Here is a 27,242-nt window from a genome sequence, read left to right on the forward strand (position 1 = left end):
GGTAATTACTCAAAATAATTATTAGCAAAAAACCTTTCTTGGTGACAAGTAATGGGGAGAGGTTGATGGTATAAAACATTGTGAGAAACGGCTCCCTCTGAAGTGCCATAGTTTTCGAGAAAGAAGTAATTTTCCACGAATTTGATTTCGAGACCTCAGATTTAGAACTTGAGGTCTTGAAATCAACCATCTAAATGCACACAACTTCGTGTGAAAAGGGTGTTTTTTCTTTCATTATTATTTCGCAAATTCAATGACCGATTGAGCTCAAATTTCCACAGGTTTGTTATTTTGTGCATATGTTGAGATACACCAACTGTGAAGGCTAGTCTTTGACAATTACCAATAGTGTCCACTGCCTTTAAGGGAGGTGACTGGAAATTTTTACATGTAGGTCATGTGGAAAAGTCCAATGCGCATACATCAGTGCATCCTAGCGCCTCATCCAGAGAGGCGCTAGGCCCCAGTGAATAATTAGTGGTCTACTGTATTTCTCAACTTGACTGTAATTATTTCCAAGGCGACCAGGTGCTGGTTGGTTTCGACTTGACCTTCATGCTTAATCAATAAATTCCCATGTTGCAAACTGACTCTTAGATAGGGTATGGTACACTGGTACTGTAAACAAGCTAATTGTCTGGGTTTTTATGCAATAAATTGACTAGTTGGTGTGTAGTATCAAGCCCCTTTCACAGATGAGCAATTTAGCAAGGGTCCCTTGCTAAATTGTAGCATGGTTGTAAAATTGTACAAAATGTGAAAAGACAAAAACAAATTTAGTGTCCAGGATCCCTTGTACTATTTTGTCCAACATTGCACCATTTAAAGCAAAACATTTCAGCTGAACATTTTTTTTGTACACAGAATGCTAATGCTAATCTTGGGTACCAATATTTGAGTAACAACTAGCAAATTTTGCATAGCATTTTGTTCTGCTATACAATGGAGATTATTCACTGACACCAATCTGAAATTGGCTTTTTCTGAGATGCTTTTGTTTGTATTGACCCCTTGCACGCGCATCACACGCGGTGACCAATGCCACGCTCACCATGTTGGTTTACGTGTATTAACGCCGCGACCCCTAAAATGCACACTTTACTGCATAACGCGCAGCATGTATAAAAACGCACAGTAAAATTGCCCACCAGTATGGCGCATTCAAGATTTTTCTGCTGATGACGTCAGGTGAAATGGGTCAATAAAATAAAGTCTATGATGACTAGAGCAAGAAGTCGACCTGCCAATTTTCTACCTTCCACCCAGCTAGTAGTTAAAAAGTAGGACAGTTCTTTTTCAGAACTAAGAAGTTTCCCGAAAAATTTGAAAACAAAATTACTCTGCTGTACTTCGCAGCAAGACAGTTCTCTAAAGAACAACATACATTGTGTACCCGGCCAGTAGATACACACACTGTGTTATACACAAACCAAATATAAAAATGAGGTCAATAACTGATTATTTGAATACAAAGCGGCTAAGGAAATTTGTTTTAGCTGCTTTCACCCCCAAAAAGAGCTTTAAAATTGTAAGTCTTGAAAAACCCAACAAATGACAGACGCTTGTATTTTGAATGCTGCAAGTAAACCCGGTCCAATATGAACATGGTTGTTTGCATGACAAACTCTCTAAAAATGCTGAGAAAAATCCACAGGTTTAATTTTTGTATGGAGGGTGTGTTTGTTGACATGAAGCGGCTGGGAAATAATTTCTATTCCAATTCCCAGTGGGAGCTTTGACGAGAGACACTTACAAAAAAGTACAACAAATTTACATTCAGGTAACAAGTCATTACGTTTTATTTAGATAAGTTTCATCATAAATGTATCAGCAATGCTGACTTCTATGAGAAAAGGTTTGACTGACTTTTATACTACACAAATTTGAGCATTCATTTTTATTGTAATTTCAAAAGAGACGCCATCTGTAGACAACAGCTGCCCCATTATGCATTCAAATTAAACTGTTTTTCGATGCAGCAGCTCAGATCTGGTACATAATAAATAAAGAACCAATACAGCATGAACAAACAATATCAAGGCAACCAGAGGTAATGGTTCAGCTTCTAGTGTTTTGAGCCACACCACACCATACAGACTCATCAAAGCTCCCAGAGCCCAACTTCATGGCTCTGATTAATGCCCAATTCTGCGCTTATGATCACCATTCTCCGCATACGTGCAATCGCCAAGTTCCTCCGCTACCTGTGTAAGCTTAGAATGCCTGGTAACATTTTTTTATTTTTCTATTTACTTGTATGTATATGGATAGGAGGAACAGGGCTTCGGATGCCCTTGATCCCCCCACACCTGAGCCCCATCCAGACCTCAACATTCCCTTCAAGGTTCTCATTAAAAAATAACAACCTCCTAACAAGCAGGACTTTATGGCAATGATACATCATTCATTAGGGGGGGGGGGGGGGTTGTGCAATTCCTGTCCTTTAAACAAAGTAACAATGAAGGAAAATGAAGACATACGTGCAAGGGTTATGTTCCTCGATGATACATTATTGAACAGCAACTGCAAAATGGTTTGACATTTGTAACCACGGGGTCCAACTTCATCAAGCTGTCTATCGTAAGCAATTTTGCACTTACTGTTGCGGGAAAAAATGTGCGTTAGCATTTAAAAAGTTACTGCACCATAAGTTCTCAAGCCAAACTGACAATGTTGATGCAGTGCATTCACATAATGCCTGATAGTGTCCATTTGTATCAGGAGCAAGCTATTTACAACTTGCTACATGTACCTCAACTGGGAGACGTTAATGTAATCCCGAAGAGGTTTACCTCAATGAGAGCAGTAAAAAAAAATCCAGCTAGTGACTCCAATATAACAATATCAAGGTAGCATCTCTCTACTACACCAAGTTATCCACACACTATCAAGATACATGTACCCCAACCGAGGTACATTAATGTAATCCCCCAATGGAGGTATAGTAATATACCTCAATGAGAGTGGTAATACAATGTCAAGCCAGTGACAGGCCAATATAAAAATGTCAAGATATCACTCCTACACCAAATAATCCACACACTATAAAGATACTTAATAATATCAAAGTCTTATATAGAGCACGTGTACCAAACAAGGTACTCAAGGCGCTGAGTATACACAAACATGTACCCCAACCAAGGTCCATTAATGTAAATCCCACTGGGGTGTATTATTAATATACCCCAATGAGAGTAGTAATATAATGTTTAACCAGTGGCAGGCCAATATAAAAATGTCAAGGTAGCATCTTTCTACAACACCAAATCACCCACAGACTATCAAAATACATGTACCCCAACCCGGGGACATTAATGTAATCCCCCAATGGAGGTATAGTAATATAGCTCAATGAAAGTTGGAATACAAAGTCCTGCCAGTGACAGGCCAATATAAAAATGTCAAGACATCACTCCACCACCAAATCATCCACACACTATCAAGATACCAAGTTAATTTCCCCACAGACATGAAATAATTTTCTAAACGGCCCTCTATCTTCAAAAAAAAAAATAAACAAAAAAATGAAATGAAAACAGGAAATCAATTCAGCTGGCAATAAATATAAAATGACATTGATGATGTGACAACTAAATAATTGTTCACTGACCGTAAATCTTAGCCATGTGTTTACGGAATGCCGTCCCGTCCATGATGGAGGCTCGCTGATGCTCTTAATTGTGTGGTGTGTGGTGTACGAAACGCTGCACTGTCACTACGCACGATCCCAGCTCTCAAATATGTACAAGGCACGGCTGCACGCTGGACATATACCAAGCAGGATGAGATGAGCAGCTAGTCTCCAGCGCAGCCGCTCAGACGTGGTGTATGATAGTATTACTATTAATGATGATGCCATTAGCATTGGAAGGTTACTGTATACACGTAGCATGCATGCGCATTGAATGATCGGGTTGGACTGTCAAGGGTCTTGATGAAAGGGATGCTGCTCACTCATGAAAGCAGTGATGATGATAAGCTATGGATAGAAGCCTTGCAGGGGTTGGAAAGTCGCATTGACTTCAGATTATAGATGTGTACAAAACTAATGTCAATGGGTGGTTTTAAAAGGCCAAGTAAAAATAAATACCAGTTAATCGACCAAGTTTTTCCAAAAAGAGGAGGATGAGGGCCTTTTTTTTTGGTTATTTTTATTTTCTTTCAAAAGGTGGCCACCAAGCATTTTAATTCGAACTGGCCACCATTTCTCATTTTAAAGCAGGTCTGTATGCTTCATTTTTGAAAGCCCTAAGGCAGAACATTTCAAGGGCACCAAGGCAATGACCAGGGGGCATGGAGGCAATTGCCTCTGTTGCTTCCTTGAAGTATCAGTCCTGTTTAAGTCACCACTTAATTTATGTAGTAACAAGTTCTTAAAATATTATTAAAGGCAGTGGACACTATTGGTAACTACTCAAAATAGTTATTAGCACAAAACCTTACTTGGTAATGAGTAATGGGGGAGTGGTTGATGGTATGAAACATGGCGAGAAACGGCTCCCTCTGAAGTGACGTAGTTTTCGAGAAAAAAATTAATTCCCACGAGTGTGATTTCGAGACCTCAGATTTAGAACTTGAGTTTTCGAAATCAAGCATCTGAAAGCACACAAAACAGTGTGACAAGGTTTTTTTTTCTTACATAGTTATCTCGCAACTTCAACGACCAATTGAGCTCAAATTTTCACAGGTTTAATATTTTATGAATATGTTGAGATACAGCTAGTGGAAAGCCTGGCCTCTGACAATTACCAATAGTGTCCAGTGTATTTAAGTTAAATGAGAAACACACAGAAAATGTGTCATTTTCAATATAAAATAACAAACAATAAAAACAAGGATGTGGCCTCAAAAAAAGGAGGAGGAAGGGAACAATCAACAAGTATTTTTATTTATTTGGCCTTAGATGTGTAGAAAAAACAATTATCAATGGTTGATTTAACAAATGAACGAAATTCCAACTGTTAACAATTCTAACAATAGCAAGGTCACCAAGGTACTGGTACTGCCACAACTCTTAAGTTAACAATTCCTATATATATTACCTGTATTCTGTGATCCTTGAAAACGCTGGAATGAATTAAATGGAATAAAACCAGTGTGAATTTTCACTGCGTTAGAAATTAAACATATGAACAACTAACTTCTGTACATGTACACTACATGTACTGTGACCATACAGGGCGAGTGAAAATGAATTTGACTGATATTTATGACTTTAAAAATAAAACAACAACTGACACTCAAAGCCCCAGTGAAGCACATATTAAACAAGCATTCTTTCCGGCTCATCTGAAGAAAAAAAAGAATGAAACAAATTGATCATTTCGATGGGAAGCTATAAGCCTGTTTTACTGAAAGCACTCATGTTTGTAACTGTCCATTGGTTTTAATGCTTGACTGAATCTAAGTATCTGAGGAAGTAGCAAGAGGGTATAAACAAGTCATTCTGAGAACAGCTTGCAAAATGAGTACCTTTTATTAAAATAGACAAAACTCCTCTCGGGAAATGATCAATTACTGTCGTTTTTTTATTCATAATAAGCAGAAGAGTGTCATTTGTTTTGAAAATGATCACCAACCATGGCCATCTTCTTTATGACTGTAGAACATTAGGACGGAGACGGGGTTTCAACTAAAAGGACTTCAAAGATTCTATGAGGGTTACCGACATCGCAAAACAGCTGTTTTTAAGACTAGTGCTAATAACTGTCCTTGATGTCCTGATACTTGGTTGTTGGACAAAAAGTAGGATTAATTTATTGAGTAAAGATATGGCATACCCGACAAATGGAATAGGCTTATAAGTAATCACGGCTATTTAATCCTAGTTTTTTCCCCTGATTTTTCCCAGGGCAAGCTAGTCAGAAATCAGACTAAAGTAGGAAGAGTATCATGCATGGTTTACATTTATAAAAATTTAAAATGAGTAAATCAAGTCAACAATATTTGTTTAGTCTCTTAACATGTAAAATCGCATTAACCAGTTATGGTATTATTCCATAACATATAAAAACTGGTTAATTCAATTTTACATGCTAAAACTGAGACGGAAATTATTTTTTGTGACATTGTTTTAGTGCTCATTTCTCATAAACTACAGCACCTCAGTAAGTCATATTTTAAGGGAAGCTTTCTACTATCATTATCTTCAAACCAAGTAAGTTGATTGTGAATATGTGGATATTGTGTTTTGTGTTAGGAAAAAGTACATAGACCCTTTAAAAACGAAAAATGTTGTTCCGTATTTCACACAGATATGCACTATATGTACATCGAGTATCCGCACACACGGTAACTCCAGCTGTATTGCTCGGGTTATGAATGATGAGAATTCAAGTTACACCTTTAATTGTTTTATCAGCTGATCTTGGGAAGTCAAAGGTCTTTATTCTTCTTCACAGCTTTTGAGATTCTGGAGGCACTTTCAAATAATTTAACTACACGTACTTCCGATTCGCGTAGTTTGAATTTAAGTTTTCAACATTTTGGTGCAGTAGGGAAAAAACTATAAATAAATAGTACACTTGCAGCAACAACCCTGTGCAAATCTCTTTGTGGGAGTGTTGGCTTTAAGTAGAGCCTGTGTGGTTTTGAACAGTTTACTCTTGCCTTCAGGAGATTTTTGGTCCAGAATGCATCATAGGGAGAATCCTAGCTAGCACATGATTTTGACAATATGAAGTGTTGAACTTCAACACAGAGTACTAGAATGACCTTTATACACATTACTGATAAACAGTTTTTTAATTAGATTTAATCTGGAAGGCACAATGGACTATTTCCAGCATGTACCAATCAATCAGAAACAAATTACTCTCTGAATACTGTCAGAATTGACCAAATACCATTCAAAAGACCTAAAAATAACCACAGCTTTTCAAATTGTTACAAATGAATTCGATGGGCAAAGATAATTGGTATTGGGAGACTGTGTACGCTGCTCCTATACTATAGAATAATCTCCCTCTTTGTATTACATGATCGTCTTCACTTGATGTATTTTAAGTCCAATTTAATATAAAAAAATCTTTGAAGTAAGAGTGATTATTTTTCTTTGCGTTATTTTAAATTAAACTGTCATGTGAAGAAGAGTACAAATCAATAAAGAAACCCTGAGAATATGACTTGACCTCTGTTCCTGGGTCGATTTCACAAAGAGTTAGGACTAGTACGTATACACATATTGACTGGCATAATTCGGTAACTAGTGTCCGTCTATTCACCTGAGGGACTTTGAGTGACTAGAAGAGGGACCTGTTTCCCAAATAGGCTCCTCTTCTGGTCACTCACAGGCCCAAGGGGGAATAGACATACACTAGTTACCGAATTATGCCAGTCAATATGTGTTTTATAACACAGCTCGGTCTTAAACGTGAAATTAGAACAGAAATCTGGAAAAGAAAGGAAGTTTTGTGGTTGCTGTTCACGGTTCAAGTCAAGAGAGAGCGCTGTAACCAGGCACTATTTTCAGAGATTAGTGCCCGCTCGGGAACTACAGTTTCCGCAAAACATGCACACGCAATCACTAGACTGTATTAGTTCATCCCACATGACCATGTTTCAGCCAACCAGAATACAGAACAAGTAAGAGGCGGGTTATAATCCTAACTAAAGACTAGGGATCCGAAGAAGCCTAAAAAAACTAAAGGCAAGTCATAAGTTAGAATGACTAACTCGTCCTAACTCGGATAAGACTAGTCTTTACTCTTTGTGAAGCCATATGGTTACTTCCCTTGTAAACAATACAGAATGTTGGCCAACTGATATTTGTCTTCTCATTAACAGTATACCTCTAATGGTTGCCTGGTTTGCACTTTGTACAGCATGGAGTCTAGAATTCAGCTGAATAAACATTGGGCCAAGTTTTAATTTTGTTTCAAGTTTAATGTTAAATTGAAAGTATTAATTGAAATATATATAAACAAAATTATGATAATACAAACAGATTTCTTTGTGTTTAACTTTCAAGAATGTTGTGTTTATAAAAAAGAATTTTAAGAGAGAAAAAAATCATTCGATACAAAAATAAAGTCCGTGTTTGAATTGTTTTCTCCTTTTCGATAGGCACACAACATGCATAAACCGTCTATAGCATAAAAGAGAAAACCAGGACAGGCACCCGAGCCCACTAAATTGTGAAAGTTTCTCGGAAAAAAATGTTCCGGGTAGAATCGGGGTAGTTTGTTTAGAAAAAAAGTTCAATAGTGTACTGTCCTGGATAAGGGAACAATGTGACCGGTGAAGAGCGAAGTGAGTTGTTTCCTATCTTGAGCAAGTCATTAAAGGAACACGTTGCCTTGGATCGGACGAGTTGGTCAAAACAAAGCGTTTGTAACCGTTTTTTATAAAATGCATATGGTTGGAAAGATGTTTTAAAAGTAGAATACAATGATCCACACAAGTTTGACTCGAAATTGCGTGGTTTTCCTTCTACTGTGCGAACTAACATGGTCGGCCATTTATGGGAGTCAAAATTTTGACCCCCATAAATGGCCGACGTCGACGAGGTAAAAGGAAAACCACGCAATTTCGAGGCATGTTTGTGTGGATCATTGTATTCTACTTTTACATGTACAACATCTTTCTACCCATATGCATTTGATAAAAAACGGTTACAAACGCTTTTCAAAGACCAACTCGACCGGTCCAAGGCAACGTGTTCCTTTAATGTTATTTCAATAAAGATCTACAGTGGAAACTCTATCATCACGTCAAACGTTTCTAATCATCCGAAAAGATCAACGACTTACAAGTTTTAAGATAAACGGACAAAACATGTTTTCCTGGAAGGTAATGTAACAAACCAGACTGTCTAGTTATAACAATAATCCTCAAATCTAATCAATCTTTTCATGAAGATTCAAGTATTGACAAATTATTAACTGTTATTAAACCCTCAAGCAGTGCTCAGATCGCCGCAATACACTAGGGGGGCCTTTATGCATTGCCAGGGCCAGTCAACAAAACACTACTGTGTTGCATTACCAATCAAGCCACCTTGACGTCACAAAGAGCCCCGGACAAAATATCCTGGTAGGATTTAAGTTCTGGCAAATTATATTAGAGCGAGAAACGGCTGTACTCCGCTTGAGTCGAGACGGGAGAATCAGAAAAAAAGAGAACTTTACCTGTTAAATATATCCCAGATTAGGTGGCAGGTTGTTTTCGTGAATATTTTTAGAAAGTGCGAATGGAGGGATTTTGTTTTTTAATGACTGGCGGATTCTTATGGAATGGTCCCTTGATTGTGTTTTCGTTCGGAGAAGGGCTTTAAATGTTCGGGGGGACAAATATTTTGACAGGCAATGAGCTATGAATAGTACACAGCAATGACGTAAACGGAGTCTCCTTAGTAATAATTATAGTGCATTCATTTCGTATTTTTTTACCAAGATACACTGATGTGTGTTAGCACTGTACACTCAGTACCGGTATTTACCCGAGTTCTATGAATAAAAGTCACAAGCACATTACTCGGGTGGGATTCGAACCCACGACCTTTGAATTCTATGTTTAATCAGTGGGTACTGCAAACGATTTAATAGATGTTAAACTTGCATCGGGATAAAGAATATTCACTTTGGTTTTTTACCCATTTACACCGCTGTGTGTTACAAAACAAATGCAGCAATGTATACTCGGTACTTACTTGAGTTCTGTGAAAACAAAAGAATAACAGTGGCTGCTTATATTAGCGCGCATCCTCACTCAGTGACGCTCAAGGCACTTTACAAACAGTTTATCCGCTGCAAGGTGTGTGGGACCACAGTTGAATTATGAAATCTACATGTACTCCTTCTACATCGCACAATGTAATGGTTTTATACAAGGTGCTGTGGTGCAAAATGCTGCCAATCAAACCAGGAACACCGAGGGGAACCCCATCTCTTTTTTATTAGTGTGCTAGGTTTCTATAAGTGCTTTACACAACACACAGGATCATAGGCTATACGTCCCATCCAAAGGACGAAGCAAGTGGCTTGCTTAAAGACACAAGTGTCACGACTAGGACTCGAACCCACAGTCTGACAGTGCTGACTTGAACACAAAAACGCATTTTCTTTGAGGAAGTTGAAGGTAATTAGATATTGACTTACCTGATTAATCATAAGTTGAAGAAGCGGAGATGAAGACAGGTGCAGAATATGAAAGAAAATGAAAATTGGAGAAAATAGGGAAACAATTAATGAATGTATTTACTTTCAAGTGACTTGCTTAAAAACACTGGACAACTATTGGTAATTGTCAAAGACCAGTATTCTCACTTGGTGTATCTCAACATATGCAAATAAAAAACCTGTGAAAATTTGAGCTCAAGTGGTAGTCGAAGTTGCGAGAAGTCGAAGTTGCGAGAAAAAAGTGTTTTTGGATGCTTGATTTCGAGACCTCAAAATCTAATTCCGAGGTGAGCTTGAAATCAAATTCGTGAAAACTTACTTCTTTCTCGTAAACTTTGTCACTTCAGAGGGAGCTGTTTCTCACAATGTTTTATACTAGCAACCCCTGCTCATTAATCGTTTATGCTGATAATTATTTTGAGTAGTTACCAATAATGTCCAGTGCCTTTAAAGATGCTGGACACTATTGGTATTAATTACTCAAAATAATTGTTAGCATAAAAACTTACTTGGTAACTGGCAATGGAGAGCTGTTGATAGTATAAAAAAAAAAAACTGTGAGAAAAGTCTTCCACGGAAGTTTTTGAGAGAGAAGTAATTTCTCATTAAAATATTTGAATTGAATTCGAGACCTCAGTTGAGATCTCGAATTCAGGCATCTGAAAGCACAAAACTTGTGCGACAAGGGTGTTGTTTCCAACATTATTCTCTCGCAACTTTGACGACCTATTGCGAGAAAAAAAAATCATGCAGGATTTTTATTTTATGCATATGTTGAGACACACCAAGTGAGAAGACTGGTCTTTGACAATTACCAAAGGTGTTCTGTGCCTTGAAGGACACGACTGGGACTCGAACCCACACTCTGCTGATCGGAAACATCAGAGTTGAATTCGGTGCTCTTAACCCCTCAGCCACGACACTTCAATGTAAATTATAATAATAATTTGGGAGGCTAATCATCTTTACTTGCAACTAACAGCTGAATTGAGAAGGACGCCGCTACAATGCGTTTGAGAAGCGGGGGTTCAAGGGCGCCTTTGGCAGCCAGCCACATCAACCCATGATGACCACAGAGCACAGCCAGAGATCATAAGTGTTTGATTTTTCCCGAGGGAGGAAAACCGGATGGTCTAGGAATTACCTCGTGGCACAGCAGAGAAACAATGCACAACACAACTCAATCTGGCCACGGCCTGGTATCAAACCAGGGTCACCTTGGTGAGAGGCGAGCGCTTACCCATATCCACCTAGTCCCTAAAATATACATGTACACATAAGTACATGTAGCTAATATGGCTCTACCTATCACACTATTTGCTCCAGGACTCTACTTTGATATCCCATGAGATTGCAATGAAACTCCGGTTAATAATAATTTGTCTGGAATATTAAGTTAAAACCTGATGATATGAGTAGAGGTGTATCTTTTGATTAAATTTTACAGGTATGCAACTTAGTTATTGCAAAAACAGGGAAATGTCAGCACTAGATTTTGAAGTGTTTTTCACTTTGCGAGTGCAGACAAACACCAGATATAAGTTGATTTTGTGGCTGACTGAGAGTGAGACTACTATTCACTTAATGTTGAGTATTGTAGTTTGTAATAATTCAGTAGCTTAGCAGTTTACATGTAGTTTGCAAATAGTTTATATTTCATGGGGGTACACAATTTACAGAATGTGGGTTCAAATCCTGGCCTGGTCATTTGTGACAATTTAGTTCTCAAGCAAGACACTTTGTCATAATTGCTTCTCTCCACCCAGAAGTACAAAATGGGTACTGGCGGGAGCTTGGGAGCCATCTAAGGTGGACTGGAATTCTGTTTGAGGGGGAATGGACATATTCTCAGTCAGCTGATAGTTGATGCCAATAGAACTGGGTATAAACACTCGCTCTATGAGTTATGATAATAATTATTATCTTCAAGTACGCGCTAATCCTCCAATCACATTCGCAGAATGGAGTGGTGATAAAAACCTATATTGCTCGGCTAATATCACTACCATGCGTCTTGTGTGTTCTATGTCACGCGCCAAGTTTACTTGAAGATAAATACGTTATCACACGCGGGCTCGTGGAAATACGGAAAATATAGCGCGTCTGCGTCCCATATCCAATTTGGCCTTCGGCCTCGTTGGATATGGGACGCAGAAGCGCTATATTTTTCCGTATTCCACTCGCGCTTGTGTGATAACTTATAATATTGGATACTTTTTTTTGTCAAAATGAATGCTATAGCGTTAGAGCTTGTTTTCGAAACCGTTGTCATTCTTCAGGAGTCAGGAATTTCATTTACATACAAATTGAGGTAATCATCTAGTTTTATGTTTTTAATTTAAACTTTTTATTGCCTCTGCAGATCACAATAAAAAAAAAACCACTATGAAACAAAGGCAATAACGCAACAGGTACTCTAAAGGCAAAAAGATATATTCCAATGAATAAATCAATAATTAAATATAGTTTTTGGGGTCATAACTTATTTATTTTATACTGCATACATGTATGAACACAAATCCTTGTCATTTGATTGGTGGAACATGCACCACATGTCAACCTTTTACTTTGCTGTATGTACATTACAATGTATACTGAAGAGATGCAGTGAGACTTGTAGGCCTGATACTGCCGTAACACTTACAAAATTTAATAGGTTTGGTATTTGGGGGGGGGGGGGGGGGGGGACGACACACACCACTCCATTACTAATAATAATTGTTGGCTTCTTATATAGGGCCAGGCCTTGAACTTCGCTCTTGAAGGGGCACAGCGATTTCCCTCTGATAAGGGGCAATTCTTTGAGGAAAGTGTAAATTTGTATTGAAACCTTGCAAAGGGCACTACAGACAGTACAGGGCGTAACAGCAATTGCTGTGGGTGCAGTGGGTTATAAGCCTGAAGCACTCAAGCCCGTCACTCAGTGATGCTCATGGCGCTTCTACATTATTACTTCTGCTCACTGAACTATATTTTCATTTCAATCCTTAAACCATCTCAGCTCCTTGGGGAGTATACTGTACAGCCTGTCCTTCCAATAGTGCATGAAGCTACGTCAATTACAAGAACCATCTCTTTCCTCATACACTGTAGGTACCTATACCCCTATGTGTTGAGAAGCAACAACATTATTAAGTGTCTTGCTTAAGGACATAAGTGTAATGACCAGGATTCGAACCCACACCCTGATGATTCACCCATGTAAACACCACTTTGCAATACATGTACAGAGACAAATAATGTCCAAACTACAACAACCAATAAAGCTATTATTAGTGTTATTTGGTGCTGCCCAAATCTCACTGATACAGTGTGTACCCCCTGGGTGTAGCATACACATGTACCTGTACAAGTGCATATACAGCATTGCACTGTTACGTACAAAATGTTTACCCCCATCGAGTGATTGAGTGAGTGAAGGCCACTGCGTATGCATATCCCCATCGAGTGATTATTAGAACAAGTCCATTTCTGGTATAGACAACTCTGTGGTTAAGCCAAGCTGTATATGTGATCTATACTAATTCTAGACACTGTATACCCCCATCAAGTGAGTGTAGCCCACTGCGTAAGCATGCATACATGTACCCCAGTCAAGTGAGTATAGTTCAAGTCCATTTATGTGAAAGACAACCGCATGGTTTGACAAAGCTGTAGAATTTATCCACACTAATTCAGTTGCACACTCCTTGACAATGTAACCATATCCCCAATGAGTGAGTCAAGCCAACTGTGTATGCATACCCCGATTGAGTAAAGTACAAGCTCATTTCAGTGAACGACAACTACATGGTTTGACAAAGCTGAAGATTTTATCCATAGTATTTCAGGTGCACACTCCTAGACAATGTATACCCCCATTGAGTGAGTATAGTACACATCCATTCTGTGAACGACAACTCATGGTCTAGCAAAGCTGTAGATTTGATTCATACTAATTCAGTTGCTGAGACTCCTCCACATATCACAATTATATACCCCCATTTAGTGAGGAAAGACCCTTGCGTATGCAAACCCCAATCAAGTGAGTATAGTTCAAGTCCATTTCTGTGATAGACAACTGCATGGTTTAGCCAAGCTGTAGATTTGAGCCATACTAATTCAGTGTAACACTCCTAGACAATTTATACCCCCATTGAGTGAGTAAAGACCACTGCGTATGCATACCCCAATCAATTGAGTATATTTCTGTGATAGACAACTGCATGGTTAAGCAAAGCTGAATATTTGATCCATACTAATTCAGTTGCAGACTCCTAGAGGCAAAGCTGAGAAGCTGGGCTTCAATGCACCTGCTTCGTGGTTGGTTTGTCTTACGGAGATTAAATCTTCCACATATATTCCTCTAAATTGATTCAGGAACCATCCACGTAGTAATAATAGTAGGATCTTCTGAAGTTCATGTATCGACCAATAAGGTGATCAAGGAGCTTGGAATTGTCAAAAGTGTATCTTTCAAATAGGCGATTGAAAAAAAAATGAAGTCTGCCAAAATTACATTAATGTGATCAGGGATCGTTGAAAATTACTTCTTTCTCGAAAACTACTCCACTTCAAAGGGAGCCATTTCTCACAATGTTTTATACTACCAATCTCTCCCCATTACTCGTTACCAAGTAAGGTTTTATGCTAATAATTATTTTGAGTAATTACCAATGGTGTCCACTGCTTTCAAAGGGCACCAAGGCAATGACAAGGGGCATGGAGGCAACCACCTTCATTGCCACTGTGAAGTATCAGGCATGCTTTTTAGTTCTGTCACCAAATTCCCTGTGCAGTCTTTAGAATTCATCTATGGATAGCCTTTATCCCTTCTTACGTTCATCCTCTGCCTCCATAAGGTAGTGAATAATAAAAAAAACACATTGAGGAACAGTCAACTCATAAACCAATCTATTTTGTTGCCCATGAGTTTGAGGGCATTTTAAAATTCAACACAGTCTGTCCGTAGACACTTTTCAAATGAAAGCATCAATTATGGAAACAATGAAATGAGTTCCGTGCAGGGATCAGAGTCTTGCATTATGAGGTACTTGCTTTAAAGGAACACGTTGCCTTGGATCGGTCGAGTTGGTCTTTGAAAAGCGTTTGTTATAAAATGTATATAGGTGGAAAGATGCTGTAAAAGTAGAATACAATGATCTACACAAACATGCCTCGAAATTGTACGGTTTTCCTTTTACCTCGTCGACTAACACAGTCGGCCATTTATGGGAGTCAAATTTTTGACTCCCATAAATGGCCGACCATGTTAGTTCGCACAGTAAAAGGAAAACCACGCAAATTCGAGGCAAACTTGCCTGGATCATTGTATTCTTCTTTTAAAACATCTTTCCAACCATATGCTTTTTATAACAAACGGTTAAAAACGCTTTTTTTATAGACCAACTCGTCCGATCCAAGGCATTGTGTTCCTTAAAGGTACATGTACATGTAACTCTACATTCATGCACTGCATCAACCTGGTGCTTCCTCCAAAGTGAAACAAACATGAGCTACATTATTTGTTTGCTTAAAGGATTTGGGTACTTTTTCAAAATGTCCATAGATTTACATTAAACTTACAGGGTTTGAAGATAATGATAGTGGAAAGCTTCCCTTCAAATCTTACTTACTGAGGTGCTGTAGTTTTTGAGAAATGAGTAAAACAATTTCATGAAAGTACGTTTGTAAATTATTAAAACAATTTTCGTCTCATGAGCCCAAAATTATTTTCATGAAGTTGTTTTACTCATTTTCCCCAAACTACAACACCTCAGCACATAGAAGCTTTCTACTATCATTATCTTCAAACTGTGTAAGTTTAGTGTAAATCGGTGGACATTGTGTTTTTTGTCCTACAAAAGTTACATAGACCCTTTAAAGACACTGAACACTATTAGTGATTGTCAAAGACCAGTGTTCTCACTTGGTGTATCTCAAAAAGGAACAAGAAATGCCCCAGTAGAAATTAACAATTTCCTCATAGGGTGCCCTTGACCAAAAAGAAAGTGCATTTTGGTGCTCTTTAGTCTTGCCCTTTAAAAAACAAAGTATTCATGCCTGTTCCCTATAGCCCAAAATTTTGTGTAGTCAGGTAAACTTTGATGTAACAAGTGAACAAAACTAAATCATACAATTTGTCTGCTCATAGTTTCTGTTAAGGATTACCGTCCCTTAAAGGCAGTGGCCACTATTGGTAATTGTCAAAGACCAGTCTTCTCATCACTTGCTGTATCTCAACATATGCATAAAATAACAAACCTGTGAAAATTTGAGCTTAATCCGTCAATCCGTCTAAAAATGAAAGAAAAAACACCCTTATCACACATGTTGTGTGCTTTCAGATGCTTGATTTCGCGACCTCACGTTCTAAATTACTTCTTTTTACGCAAAGTACTCCACTTCAGAGGGAGCCGTCTCTCACAATGTTTTATACTACCAACCTCTTCTCATTACTCATCACCAAGTAAGGTTTTATGCTAATAATCAATTTAAGTAACTACCAATAGTGTCCACTGCCTTTAAGGTGGATCATCTGCTGAAATCGGTGGAAAAAATTGATATAAGAAATGAAAATTATGAGTCTTCCCTTGGTCTGGGGACCTCTTCTCTTTCCCCCGGGGTGTTTTATAGATAGTTCATGTCAGAAAACTTGATTGCTTGTTTGAGAGTTGTCTAGAGAATGAAGCCACCCTGTAGCCAATTCCATGAAACGCTAGGATTTATCCTAGTCTAAGTTAGGATGAGTAGCTCGTCCTAACTTAACCTGCGTCCTAATTTCTACGGAACTGAACTCGTCTTAAGTCCTTAAGATTAATCCTAATTTACATGTAGGAAGAGTTTGGTGAAATCAACAGCTGATCACCCACTTTTCTAAATTTATATGTTTTGCTCGTCTTAAATATACATTACTTGTCTTACTTATACATTCTAGGATATTAAACTTCATGACTTGTCTTAATATGTAGCTCAATGTGCTAAGAAGTACATTTTGTAGGATTTGCAAACAAAAGCACCCCCCCCCCCTTCCTGATGAATAGTTTTCTTTACCAAGAACGTTTAAAAACGCTTAAGAAAAATCAAACCCTTTAAAAAAGAGAACTGTTGACAAATCCATACATCTACACTTGATTAGGACTTGTTTTTGGACTTAGTGTTGGTGTATACTGCCCTCACTTGACGAGATTCAGTCATTTCATCAACCTGACACTGCAGTACAACAAAACAAATCCTTTTCACTGATCATCAACTGCAATAGCCCCCTCTGTTGACAAATAAAAACTCACTTAGAAACCCATTCCCCATTGGATTTTGGAAGGTGTATCATTTACATGAAAAGCAATTAAGACTACAAGGTCTTCTACTTGCAACTCTAATTTTATTCAATAATTGCCAATTTGAGTTGACAATTACTAAAGGAATCGTTCTGACTAATTTGATATTGTTTGTGTGTGTTTTGAGAAATTGGGGCTTGATAAAATCCCCCCCCACAATAGTGTGGGACGAGTCTATGATTGATACTTACCCAAATAGCCACTACTTATGCATATTTCATAGCCGACAGGCTAATTCGCTAGAAAAATTGACAACCAGAGGGCGCCCTCTCGCGCCCACCCAGCATGCTACGCAGTAGCTCCGCCAAATACGTCCTTCTTTTTCTCATCTTACAGGTAACCCTGAATACGAGCCGTTAGTGGGGAAGGAGGGCGGGAAGGCTATTTGGGTAAGTATCAATCATAGACTCGTCCCACACTATTGTGGGGGGGGGAGTCTATTTCATTCACTTACCCAAATAGCCACTACTTATGCATAGAATAGCACCGTAACATGGAGGTTGGGTAGGCGAGGCGCCGTAATGAAAAATCAGACTATAGTCGACAAGTACCCAAGACTTAAAACTACAAACTGATAGGAAGTGCTTATAAAAATCAGAAGATATCTTTGGGGCTCACCTCAAGCTCTGTCCTGGCGGTGCCTGGACGGGTCGCTTGCTTGGGTCTCCCTTCTGGGTTGAGATGCTGACAGCACTGTTCTCCCAAAAGCCCCTTCGTTCTGGAGCACATCACGCAGATAGCAGGTGGTGAAGGTTGATGGGCCCTTCCAGCAAGCTGCTTGTGAGATCTCTGCAAAGGAGATCCCCCTGAAAAACGCCCAGGATGTTGACACGGCACGGACGTCGTGTGCACGTATGGGTCCCTGACTGCCTGTATCTTTATCTGACAGCCAGTCGGGGTTTGCTGACTTTATTGCTGATACAATCCACCGTTTGATTGTATCTTTGGAGGCTGGGCCATGCGAGGGAGTAGTCGAGATAAAAAGTTGGCCGCAGGTCCCTCTAAGTGGTTTGGTACGTTCCAGATACCATTTGAGGGAGCGTATGGGGCACCAGAGCCTGTCTGATCAGACAGATGATATAGAGGCAATTTCGGGAATGAAGATATCAGGCGGGGTAAAAACTGCCGTCTGGTTCTTAGTAAGGAATGAAGCCTTGGGTATAAGGCGAACCCCTCCCGGTTCCCACCGGATGTGTCCCGGTTGGATCGTAAGTGCCTGGATTTCACATCCCCTCCTAGCTGAAGCTGCAGCTATGAGGAAGGCCAGCTTGATTGAAAGTTGCAACAGTGAAGACCGGTGTGCCGGCTCATAGGGGACCGCTGCTAAGTTCTCTAGCACCCGCCCCAAGTCCCAGGATGGGACCAGCCTCTGTCTCGGGGGCCTTTCGTTGAACATGCCCCGAAGTATCTGTGTTAGCACGGGGCTCGATGAGATTGTGGAGCCATCGGAGAACCCTGCGTGGACTGCCGCAATGGCCGATCTGTAATTCTTAATTGTTGTCACCTTCAGTTGGGAATTAAAGAGGTGAACTAGAAAATCTGACACCATCGCTAAAGATGCAGTGGTCGGATCCACAGCACGGTCGTCACACCACCGACTAAAATGTTGAAGTCGGTTGTCATAAACCTTTCGTGTGGAGAGGCGACGCCCCTTCGCTGCAAGGGTCGCAGCCTCTTCAGAAAGGCCAGCTGTAATGAGGGATCGTTTGACAGTGGCCAACACGCCAGGTGGAGGTCTCCCGGCGCTGGATGTAGTAGTCGGGAGTGTGGTTGGTATAGGAGATCGTGTCGATCTGGGAGAATCAGGGGGTCCCCTACTAGAAGTCTCACTAGTCTTAGGAACCATGGCTGGCGTGGCCAGAAGGGAGCGATAAGGAGAATCCGGCACGATTCCTGCTCTATTTTCCCTATGACTCTCTGAAGGAGGGATATCGGAGGGAACGCATATGCGAACATGCCTGTCCAGTCTATGGCTAGGGCGTCGGTGGCCCAGGCCCTGGGATGATGGAATCTTGCGCAGAATACCGGGAGTTTGGTGTTTATCTCTGTCGCAAAAAGGTCTATGTGTGGTCGACCCGCTGTCGCAAAGATCTGTTGGGTCACACCGTTGTGCAGGGTCCACTCTGTAGGGATCACTGTACCCCTTGACAGTGCATCCGCTATCGTGTTTTCCACTCCCGGAATGTGGATTGCATGCAGAGTTGTCTCGTTCTCGATGAGCCAGAGGTTCAAGTCCCAGGTGAGGAGGCACAGCTGAGGTGACCGTGTGCCTCCCTGTCTGTTTATATATGACACGACTGTCGTGTTGTCTGTCCTGATGAGGACCGCACGGTTCCTGACCTCGGTTTGGAAGTGTCGTAGGGCATTGATGACCGCCTGGAGCTCCAGGATGTTGATGTGTTGGGACTTGAAGAACTTGTCCCACACCCCAGCTGTCTGCCGTGGGCCCAGGGACGCGCCCCAGCCCTTGTTGGATGCGTCGGTTAAGATTGTGACCTGGGGAGCCCTTGGTGGGAACCCAAGGCCGCAGTTGACGTTTTCCTCCTTTTGCCACCATCGCAGATGAGGAAGGATGTGGCTGCTGATTGGTACGAGGATTGATATATAGTCCCTTTTCGGCCTGAAATGTGACAAGAGGTGTAGCTGGAGTGGTCGCATTCGGAGTCGGCACCATGGAACCAGATCTACCAGACTGGCCATGAAGCCCAGAAGTTTTAACCAGGCCCGTGCTGGGGCCGTGGTGGATGATAGGAACAGGTCCACGCACTGATATAGAGCTGTGATGCGCTCCGTTGTGGGAAAGGCTATGCCGTTCCGAAGGTCGATGACCGCTCCTAGGAAGGTCGGAGACTGGGTTGGTATGAAACGAGATTTCTCTTCGTTTATAATGAAGCCTACAGCCCTCGTCACCTCGCAGGTGGTCTGCAGATACTGGGCTGTTTCCTCTTCCGATCTGCCGACAATCAGCCAGTCGTCCAGGTACATGTAGATCATGATATTCCGACGACGTAGATAGGCTGCGATTGCTCTTGTGACTCTTGTGAACGCCCTTGGTGACGTTGAGAGTCCAAATGGGAGGGCCGTGAACTCCAGGGTGCGCCCCTGATATCTGAATCGGAGGTATCGGGAGTGTCCCGAAGAGATTGGTATGTGGAGGTAAGCGTCTCTGAGGTCGATTGACGCTGCCCATACCGCCTTGGGTAGCGATTCCAGGATCACTTTTAGTGTTTCCATCCGGAAGCGTCTCGGTCTGATGAACCGATTGAGCGGTTTGAGATTGATTATAGGTCGCCATTCCATAGTTCCCTTTTTTGGCGTTAGAAAGAACGTCGAGAGGAACCCCTGGAACTGTTCTGCGTCCGCTATCGGACGCACTGCCTGCTTTTCTAGTAGGGAGGATATCTCCTTCTCTAGAGCCAGGCGCTTTTCCCTGTTCGCCGGAACTGGCGTTTCGCGAACCAGGGTGTCTGACGGAGGGGTGCTCGTGAACTCTAGACAGTAACCGTGTTCGACCGTTGCGAGCACCCATGCGTCGGACGTGATCTCGCTCCAAGACCCTACGAAATCTCTGAGACGGCCCCCGACGGGTCCCGGTTCGGGGGCCAGAGTCGGAAGCAGGGCGTCACCGCCTCCACCCTCCCGAGTAGCGAGGAGGGGGAGGGGGCCTACCGCCGCCACGTCCCCTGCTGCTTGTCTGGAAGTTCTGACGTGCAGGCTGGGAGTAGCGGGGTGCCGCTGGGGCAGTGCTTGGGGATGCCCTAGGGACCTGTTGTTGAGGGGACTTAAGGGCCTTACGAAAGGCTGGGCGTGGCGTGAAGCCAGCCCTGGTAGCCTTTCTTCCCCCAAGCTTGGCTTTTGGGGCCGCTGGTTTTCGCAGGCTTAGCTTGTCTGCGGTTTTTAAGCGTTTTGCCTCTGTCTCAAGAACCTCTTGGAATTGCCCTCCAAAGAGGTCGTTCCCAAGAAGAGAGATATCCTCTAATTTCTTCTTGGCCCCTTCGTAGGGAATGTACAGTGTCTCAAGTACATTTGTCCTTCTGGAACGAGTGGTCTGGAGCGAAATTCTGGTGAATTGCTCCAAGGACATCCTAAGGCCTTCCTCTAGACAGCGAAAAGCTATGGCTAGCATGTCCGCTGGAGTGGATGCGCCCTCCTCACAGGCGCAGACAATGTATTCCGAGAGCAGTAGAAGAAAAGCGTTGGCTTTGGCGCCGAAGCGGGCTGCCTCATCGATTTTCCTCATCTGCTCCTCAAGTCGGGCTTTCCCCTTGTCGGCAAAGATCGCCTTAGCTGAGGCTTTACCGCTATCGCTTTGGAGTTTGTCTTTTGCGGTAGACGGTATGATGGGGACGGTGAAGAAATCCTCACAGTCCTTTTGCGGATACTGGAAGTAGTTCTTAGACCTTTTGGTATGTGGAATCCATTTCTTTAGAGCGGCTGTGCTTTTGATGCGGTCCACGCAAAGACGGTCTAATGGGAGGGTCGGGAACAGCGTGCTGCGCGTTTCTTCCCCTCCGGTTCTTGTCTTGAAAGAGCGACAGTCCGATGAGTCCCCTGGGGTATCATCGGTCGGTAGCTTGAGTACCCGAACCATGTCCCGTTGCACCAGTCGGAGTTGAGTTTCAAAAGAAGAGAAACTGCTCGGTTCTGTTGGCTCGTCTTCCTCAGAGCGTGCCTCATGTGAGCTCCTCTCCCCTTCGGGCTCCTCCTCGGGTTCCTCCCCGTTGGATGCCTCAAGGGTAGTTGAAGGGTGCAGCGAGATGGCCGTAGGAGAACCTCTCCGTTGCCATTCATGCCCCGGAGTGCGAGGCACCTCCGTCCCACTATCGATTACCTCTGCCAACTGTGGAGGTTCGGTAACGACTGGGGCTGCTCTGATAGGCCCCTGAACAACCAATCCCGGGTCTGGGTCCGGGAAGGTGGATGGTGGGGGAGCCCGCTGTGGGGTGGGTGCCGCCCCCCATCGCTGTTGGGCGATCGTTGCCAATGAAGCGTTGATTGAATCGAACGCCTTCATAAAGGCTGACGGCGATATGGTATCCTGTTCTTTCTTCTTCTTTTTGACCTTCAGTGTAGCTGAAGAGTCATCAGAAGAGGAGACTGAACGCTTTTGCTTGGTCTTCTTGACTGAAGCCACGCTGGCCAGGGAAAACTCTGAATCAGTCATTGGTATTCCCGAGCAGCGGTCCGTAAATGAGGTGGACTGTGATTCCCTCACTCCTAGTCCCTGGTCCGTCCGCCCCACGGGCGGGGGGCCAGAGCGCCCGGAACGCGAAGATTGGGCCGGAGAAAAATTTAATTCTGAGCCCACTCGCTTTTGTTCACTTGCCTGGGCTAACAGTCCAGAGGATTGTTGAGGCGTAGAGGATCCTGAGGAAATCTTCGCCTGAGGACTGAATGAAGTTGCAGTCGTTGGCTTCGAGTGAGATGTACTTTTCATGGGTTTACCCTTGGTACTACTCGAGCCCTTAGCTGTGCTCTTTACCATTGTAATAATCACGCGCGGAGCGCCGTGAAATAGTGTGGTAAGTCGCGCAAAAAAAAAAAAAAAAAGATTTTTTTTTTTTTTTTTTTTTTTTTTTTTTTTTTTTTAATATTTATTATTATTATTATTATTATTATTATTATTTGGATAATCGCGCGAAAGAAAAAATCGCTAATGCGTTAATATCACGTGGATAGTGATAGGAGACGCTAGGGCACGTACGTGCAGTAGCGCGGTCTTTTTCAATTTTGACCGGTACTGAAGTTCGTCCCTCTTTCCGGGCGGTACTGCGTATGTGGGAAGAAAAAGACCGTCCGGTCGATGTTTCTCACAACAGCGCCCTCAGTAGTCCCTCGATCCAAGTCACCGCGGTGTCGAGGAAGGAAAATGGCTGACCATGGAATTTATCGAACGGCCTTACCGGCGTAAATTCCTGGTAGCTCGGGGACCGGCTCAGTACGAAAACAGTTGGGGCAAGGGAGAGGCCAGAGGCCGGTATACCCCGTATATATTTTCGTTTGCGCCCACGCTCTCCGCTGGAGCGAGGGGGAGCGAGCAGGGGAAGGGAACGGATTTAACCGGTATACCCAAGCTCTCTCCGCTAACTTCCTGCGCCGGGCCGGGAGTACTTCTCTCGGGCGGGGGAGTTCGACTGGTCGCGACCAGAAGAACGTTAGCCAATCGTAAATTATTGAGCCCTGGAGTCAGCCTCCTACTACAACGGCCGGGAGTACTTCTCTCGGAGAGTAGGGAGTCCCACGAGTGTGGAACACTGACCCTAGAAAAAAAAAGCTAGCTTTTCTACCACGGACGGGAGTACTGCTCCCGGAGGGAGTCCCACGGAGGTGAGACGCTAGTTTAATTTATATATCGTAATTAATTAAATTAAGGAAGGCACGGAGACACAACAATAATATATATACACTTGGAAAATAAGGTAAGGGGATGTACTCGATCCCCGAGAGCCCTGAGTGCTACTCGCGCTCGGGTCTCAACAGAATTCAGAATATATATCTTAGCAAATCATGCAATAATTCTCAAGAATTCGGTGATAAGTGTAACAGAAAAGACGTCTCGGGCTCTTCCAAAACGTCACTCAAAATGACTGAAAACTCTACTAATAAACTGGTTGTAATCTTTATAGGAATAAAGCGAACGTACAAGTACTCTAGCTAAAGCAAGAGGGTGGAAAAACTCACGTCTACCACGTACGGTCGCTATAAAAAGAAGGACGTATTTGGCGGAGCTACTGCGTAGCATGCTGGGTGGGCGCGAGAGGGCGCCCTCTGGTTGTCAATTTTTCTAGCGAATTAGCCTGTCGGCTATGAAATATGCATAAGTAGTGGCTATTTGGGTAAGTGAATGAAATAGACTCTATTATTTATAGACAGGAAAACAAGAACACTTCTCTCCCTCAATTTGATAAAAAGGAAAAGTATTGTTCAATGAATGCATTGACTTTTTGTGAAAACCCTCCCGAAAAATAATTAATCAAAACTTTCTTTTCCAGCAGACTTTAACCACCCTTGTCTGTTGCCAACAGAAGAATGACAATTAAAAAGAAAATCGGAAAAACTCTCTGTAAATATTTTACCAGCTGTTCAAGAACTGTGTCATTATTCATTGCTTGAATTTGTGTCCTGGGTTGGATTAAATTTGAGAAAATATGAAGACTGTTTCTAAAATTACTCTTTAAAAGATGTTTTTGTTTTGCAGTAAATTATGCACACTTGAAAGCATCTCTGAGACAACAACAAATTATCAAAAAACAATAATAAAATTCCAGACGGCCTGCGAAACCCATGCAAATCACTTTCCAATGTTTTTCAAATAACTAATGGTTTCTTTTAGAAAGCTATAATCACGAGAAAACAAAGATGGTAGAAATGCAGTTTTCTTTTGAATTACAAAACAGGGTTACACTGGATAACATTTTTTCAAATTGAAGTGCAATTTCTGAGACAATAAAAAAAAAAAAAAAAAAAAAATCAAGTGTAAGCAAACAGCCCGATAAACCAATGCAATGCATTCCAATGCATTCAAATCACTTTCAAACATTGTTTCTTTCCTCTCAAAAAAAAATTTTTCACCCTTGAGGCTTGAGAGATAGGTTTCACCCTTGAGGCTTGAGATGGATTTGACAGAAGCCAATCTAATATCCAAAGAAGATAAAGCTGCCCTGAACAGTCAAGGGTTTGTAAGCTGAGTAGCCAAGGTGCCGGCTGCTAGAGACAATCGATGATGCTTTGTTAAGAAGCAGCATCTAATGTAGTCAAGGGATAGTTGATGTCAATTATAAAACGGAATGGTCTCAACATTGATATGATTATGGTTATCACAATAATCAACTTAAATGTTAAAGGAACATTACAGTAACTGGTTTTGCTAGCCAAAAAAAGTTGCAGGCAGCGTAAGCATTAACTGACAAACCTGTAGAAGTTCGAAATCGATCGGCCATCATCTGGGTCACGAGAGAATAGTGGAAAACAGATTACAGATTTTGCATTGCATCGATGCCAAAACAGATATGAATAAAACGCTCACTGAGCGATAAATTCCAAACGCGAAATTAGATTATTTATATAGATTATTACATGTATGAAATATCAGACAGAAATATTTCAAGGGATGTTTTCTACTACCATCATCATTAGACCGTGTAAGTTTTATGTAAATCTGTGATCTTACACGATTTTTGTTTCTTACCAATTCTGTAACGTTCCTTTAAAAATAACTATGATGAAAAGAATGTACTCTTTAATGGTCCTGCAACAGATTTCACGAATTGCTAGGATTAATCCTATGATCTTGATTAGGACGATTTACTCCTCCTAACATAGGATGGGTTCAATGCATCCTTACATCTGTGGATACGCAACTTTACTCGTGCCAAGTCCTGACTAATCCTAAGTTAGGAAGAGTTAAATGAAATCGACGGTTGGACACGTTTGGTAATTTTCAAAGTCAAGTATACTCACTCGGTGTATCTCAACCTACACATATGCATAAAATATTATAACATTAAAAAATGTAAAAACCAAAAACTAATATTCTTTATCCCCGATGCAAATTTAACATCTATTAAATCGTTTGCAGTACCCGCTGCTAAAACATAGGTAGCGGGCAATCTTGGTGGTCTAGTTGGTATGACACTGCTCTAGAATTGCAAAGGTCGTGGGTTCGAATCCCACCCGAGTAAAATGCCTGTGATTTTTTTCACAGGACTCGGGAAAGTACTGAGTATACAGTGCTACACACATCGGTGTATATGGGTAAAAACCAAAAATTAATATTAAAAAAAAAATTATCAACAGCTCTTCATTGCCTGTTACCAAAGTGAGTTTTAATTACCAATTACTAATGGTGTTCAATAGTGCCTTTAAGGGACAGTTGATGTCAATTATAACGGGGGTCTCAATTAACATTGCTATGATATTGTTATCACAATAATCAACAGTACATGTACATGTCATTTTAAAGGCACTGCAGCTATGCATCCCAACATACCTGTCAGCCTGTATGCATAACATCCGTACAGACATGACATGTTTCAACACTATCAACAACTTTCCATTGCCTGTTACCAAGAAAGTTTTAATTACGTAACCAGCATTGGAGAGCTGTTGATAGTATAAAACATTGTGGGAAACGACTCCCTCTGAAGTAATGTATTTTTTGAGAAAGAGGTAATTTCTCACTCAAATGATAAAACACTTCTAGCTAGAAGTCTTTTATTCCTATCTGAAAGCACACAAATTCGTCCAACAAGGGTGTTTTTTCTCGTAACTTCGATGACCAATTGAGCCCAAATGTTCACAGGCTTGTTATTTTATGGTTGTGATGGGATACACCAAGTGAGAACACTGTTATTAGACAATTACCAAACGTGTACCTTCCCTTTAAGGGACAGTAGATGTCAGTTACAAAACGGTGAAGGTCTCAACATTGAAATGATTATGGTTATCACAATAATCAACTTACATGTTTAAGGCACAGCAGCTGACTTCACGAAATTCTAGTTAGGACAAGCAACTCGTCCTGACTTGGGTTTATCTTAAGGTTCACATGTTACTGGGCAAGGCTGGGATTGAATGCTTAAGTCCTAAGATTAATCCCACGGAAGTTAGGAAGAAAGTGGTAAAATCGCGCGCTGGACACCATTGGTATTTATGTCTAAGACCAGTATTCTCACTTGGTGTATCCCAACCTACATGTACATGTACAATGCATCAACAGCTCTTCATTGCTCGTAACCAAGTGTAACAAAAAATTGCTAGCAATTATTTTCAGCAATTATAAATAGTGTAGTACCTTTAAGGGACAACT

General features: G+C 41.4%; 1 protein-coding gene and 1 pseudogene across 2 annotated transcripts in view; both read right to left on the bottom strand.

Moving 5' to 3' along the window:
• The window catches only part of LOC139942859 (inactive phospholipase C-like protein 2), a 204,121-nt gene that overhangs the window by 90,385 nt on the left and 86,494 nt on the right, over positions 1–27,242 (bottom strand). Inside the window, exon 1 of one of the 2 annotated variants that reach the window (XM_071939650.1) lies at positions 3,611–3,719. The exons of the other annotated variant lie outside the window; for it this stretch is intronic. Coding sequence (XP_071795751.1) covers positions 3,611–3,653 — 43 coding nt within the window. The 5' untranslated portion in view covers positions 3,654–3,719. Of the gene's footprint in view, positions 1–3,610; positions 3,720–27,242 lie in introns of those variants that run through there. 2 annotated transcript variants of the gene reach the window in all.
• Positions 18,900–20,963, bottom strand: LOC139943374 (uncharacterized; annotated as a pseudogene).

This window comes from Asterias amurensis, chromosome 10, assembly GCF_032118995.1.
Source record: "Asterias amurensis chromosome 10, ASM3211899v1".
Lineage (NCBI taxonomy): Eukaryota > Metazoa > Echinodermata > Asteroidea > Forcipulatida > Asteriidae > Asterias > Asterias amurensis.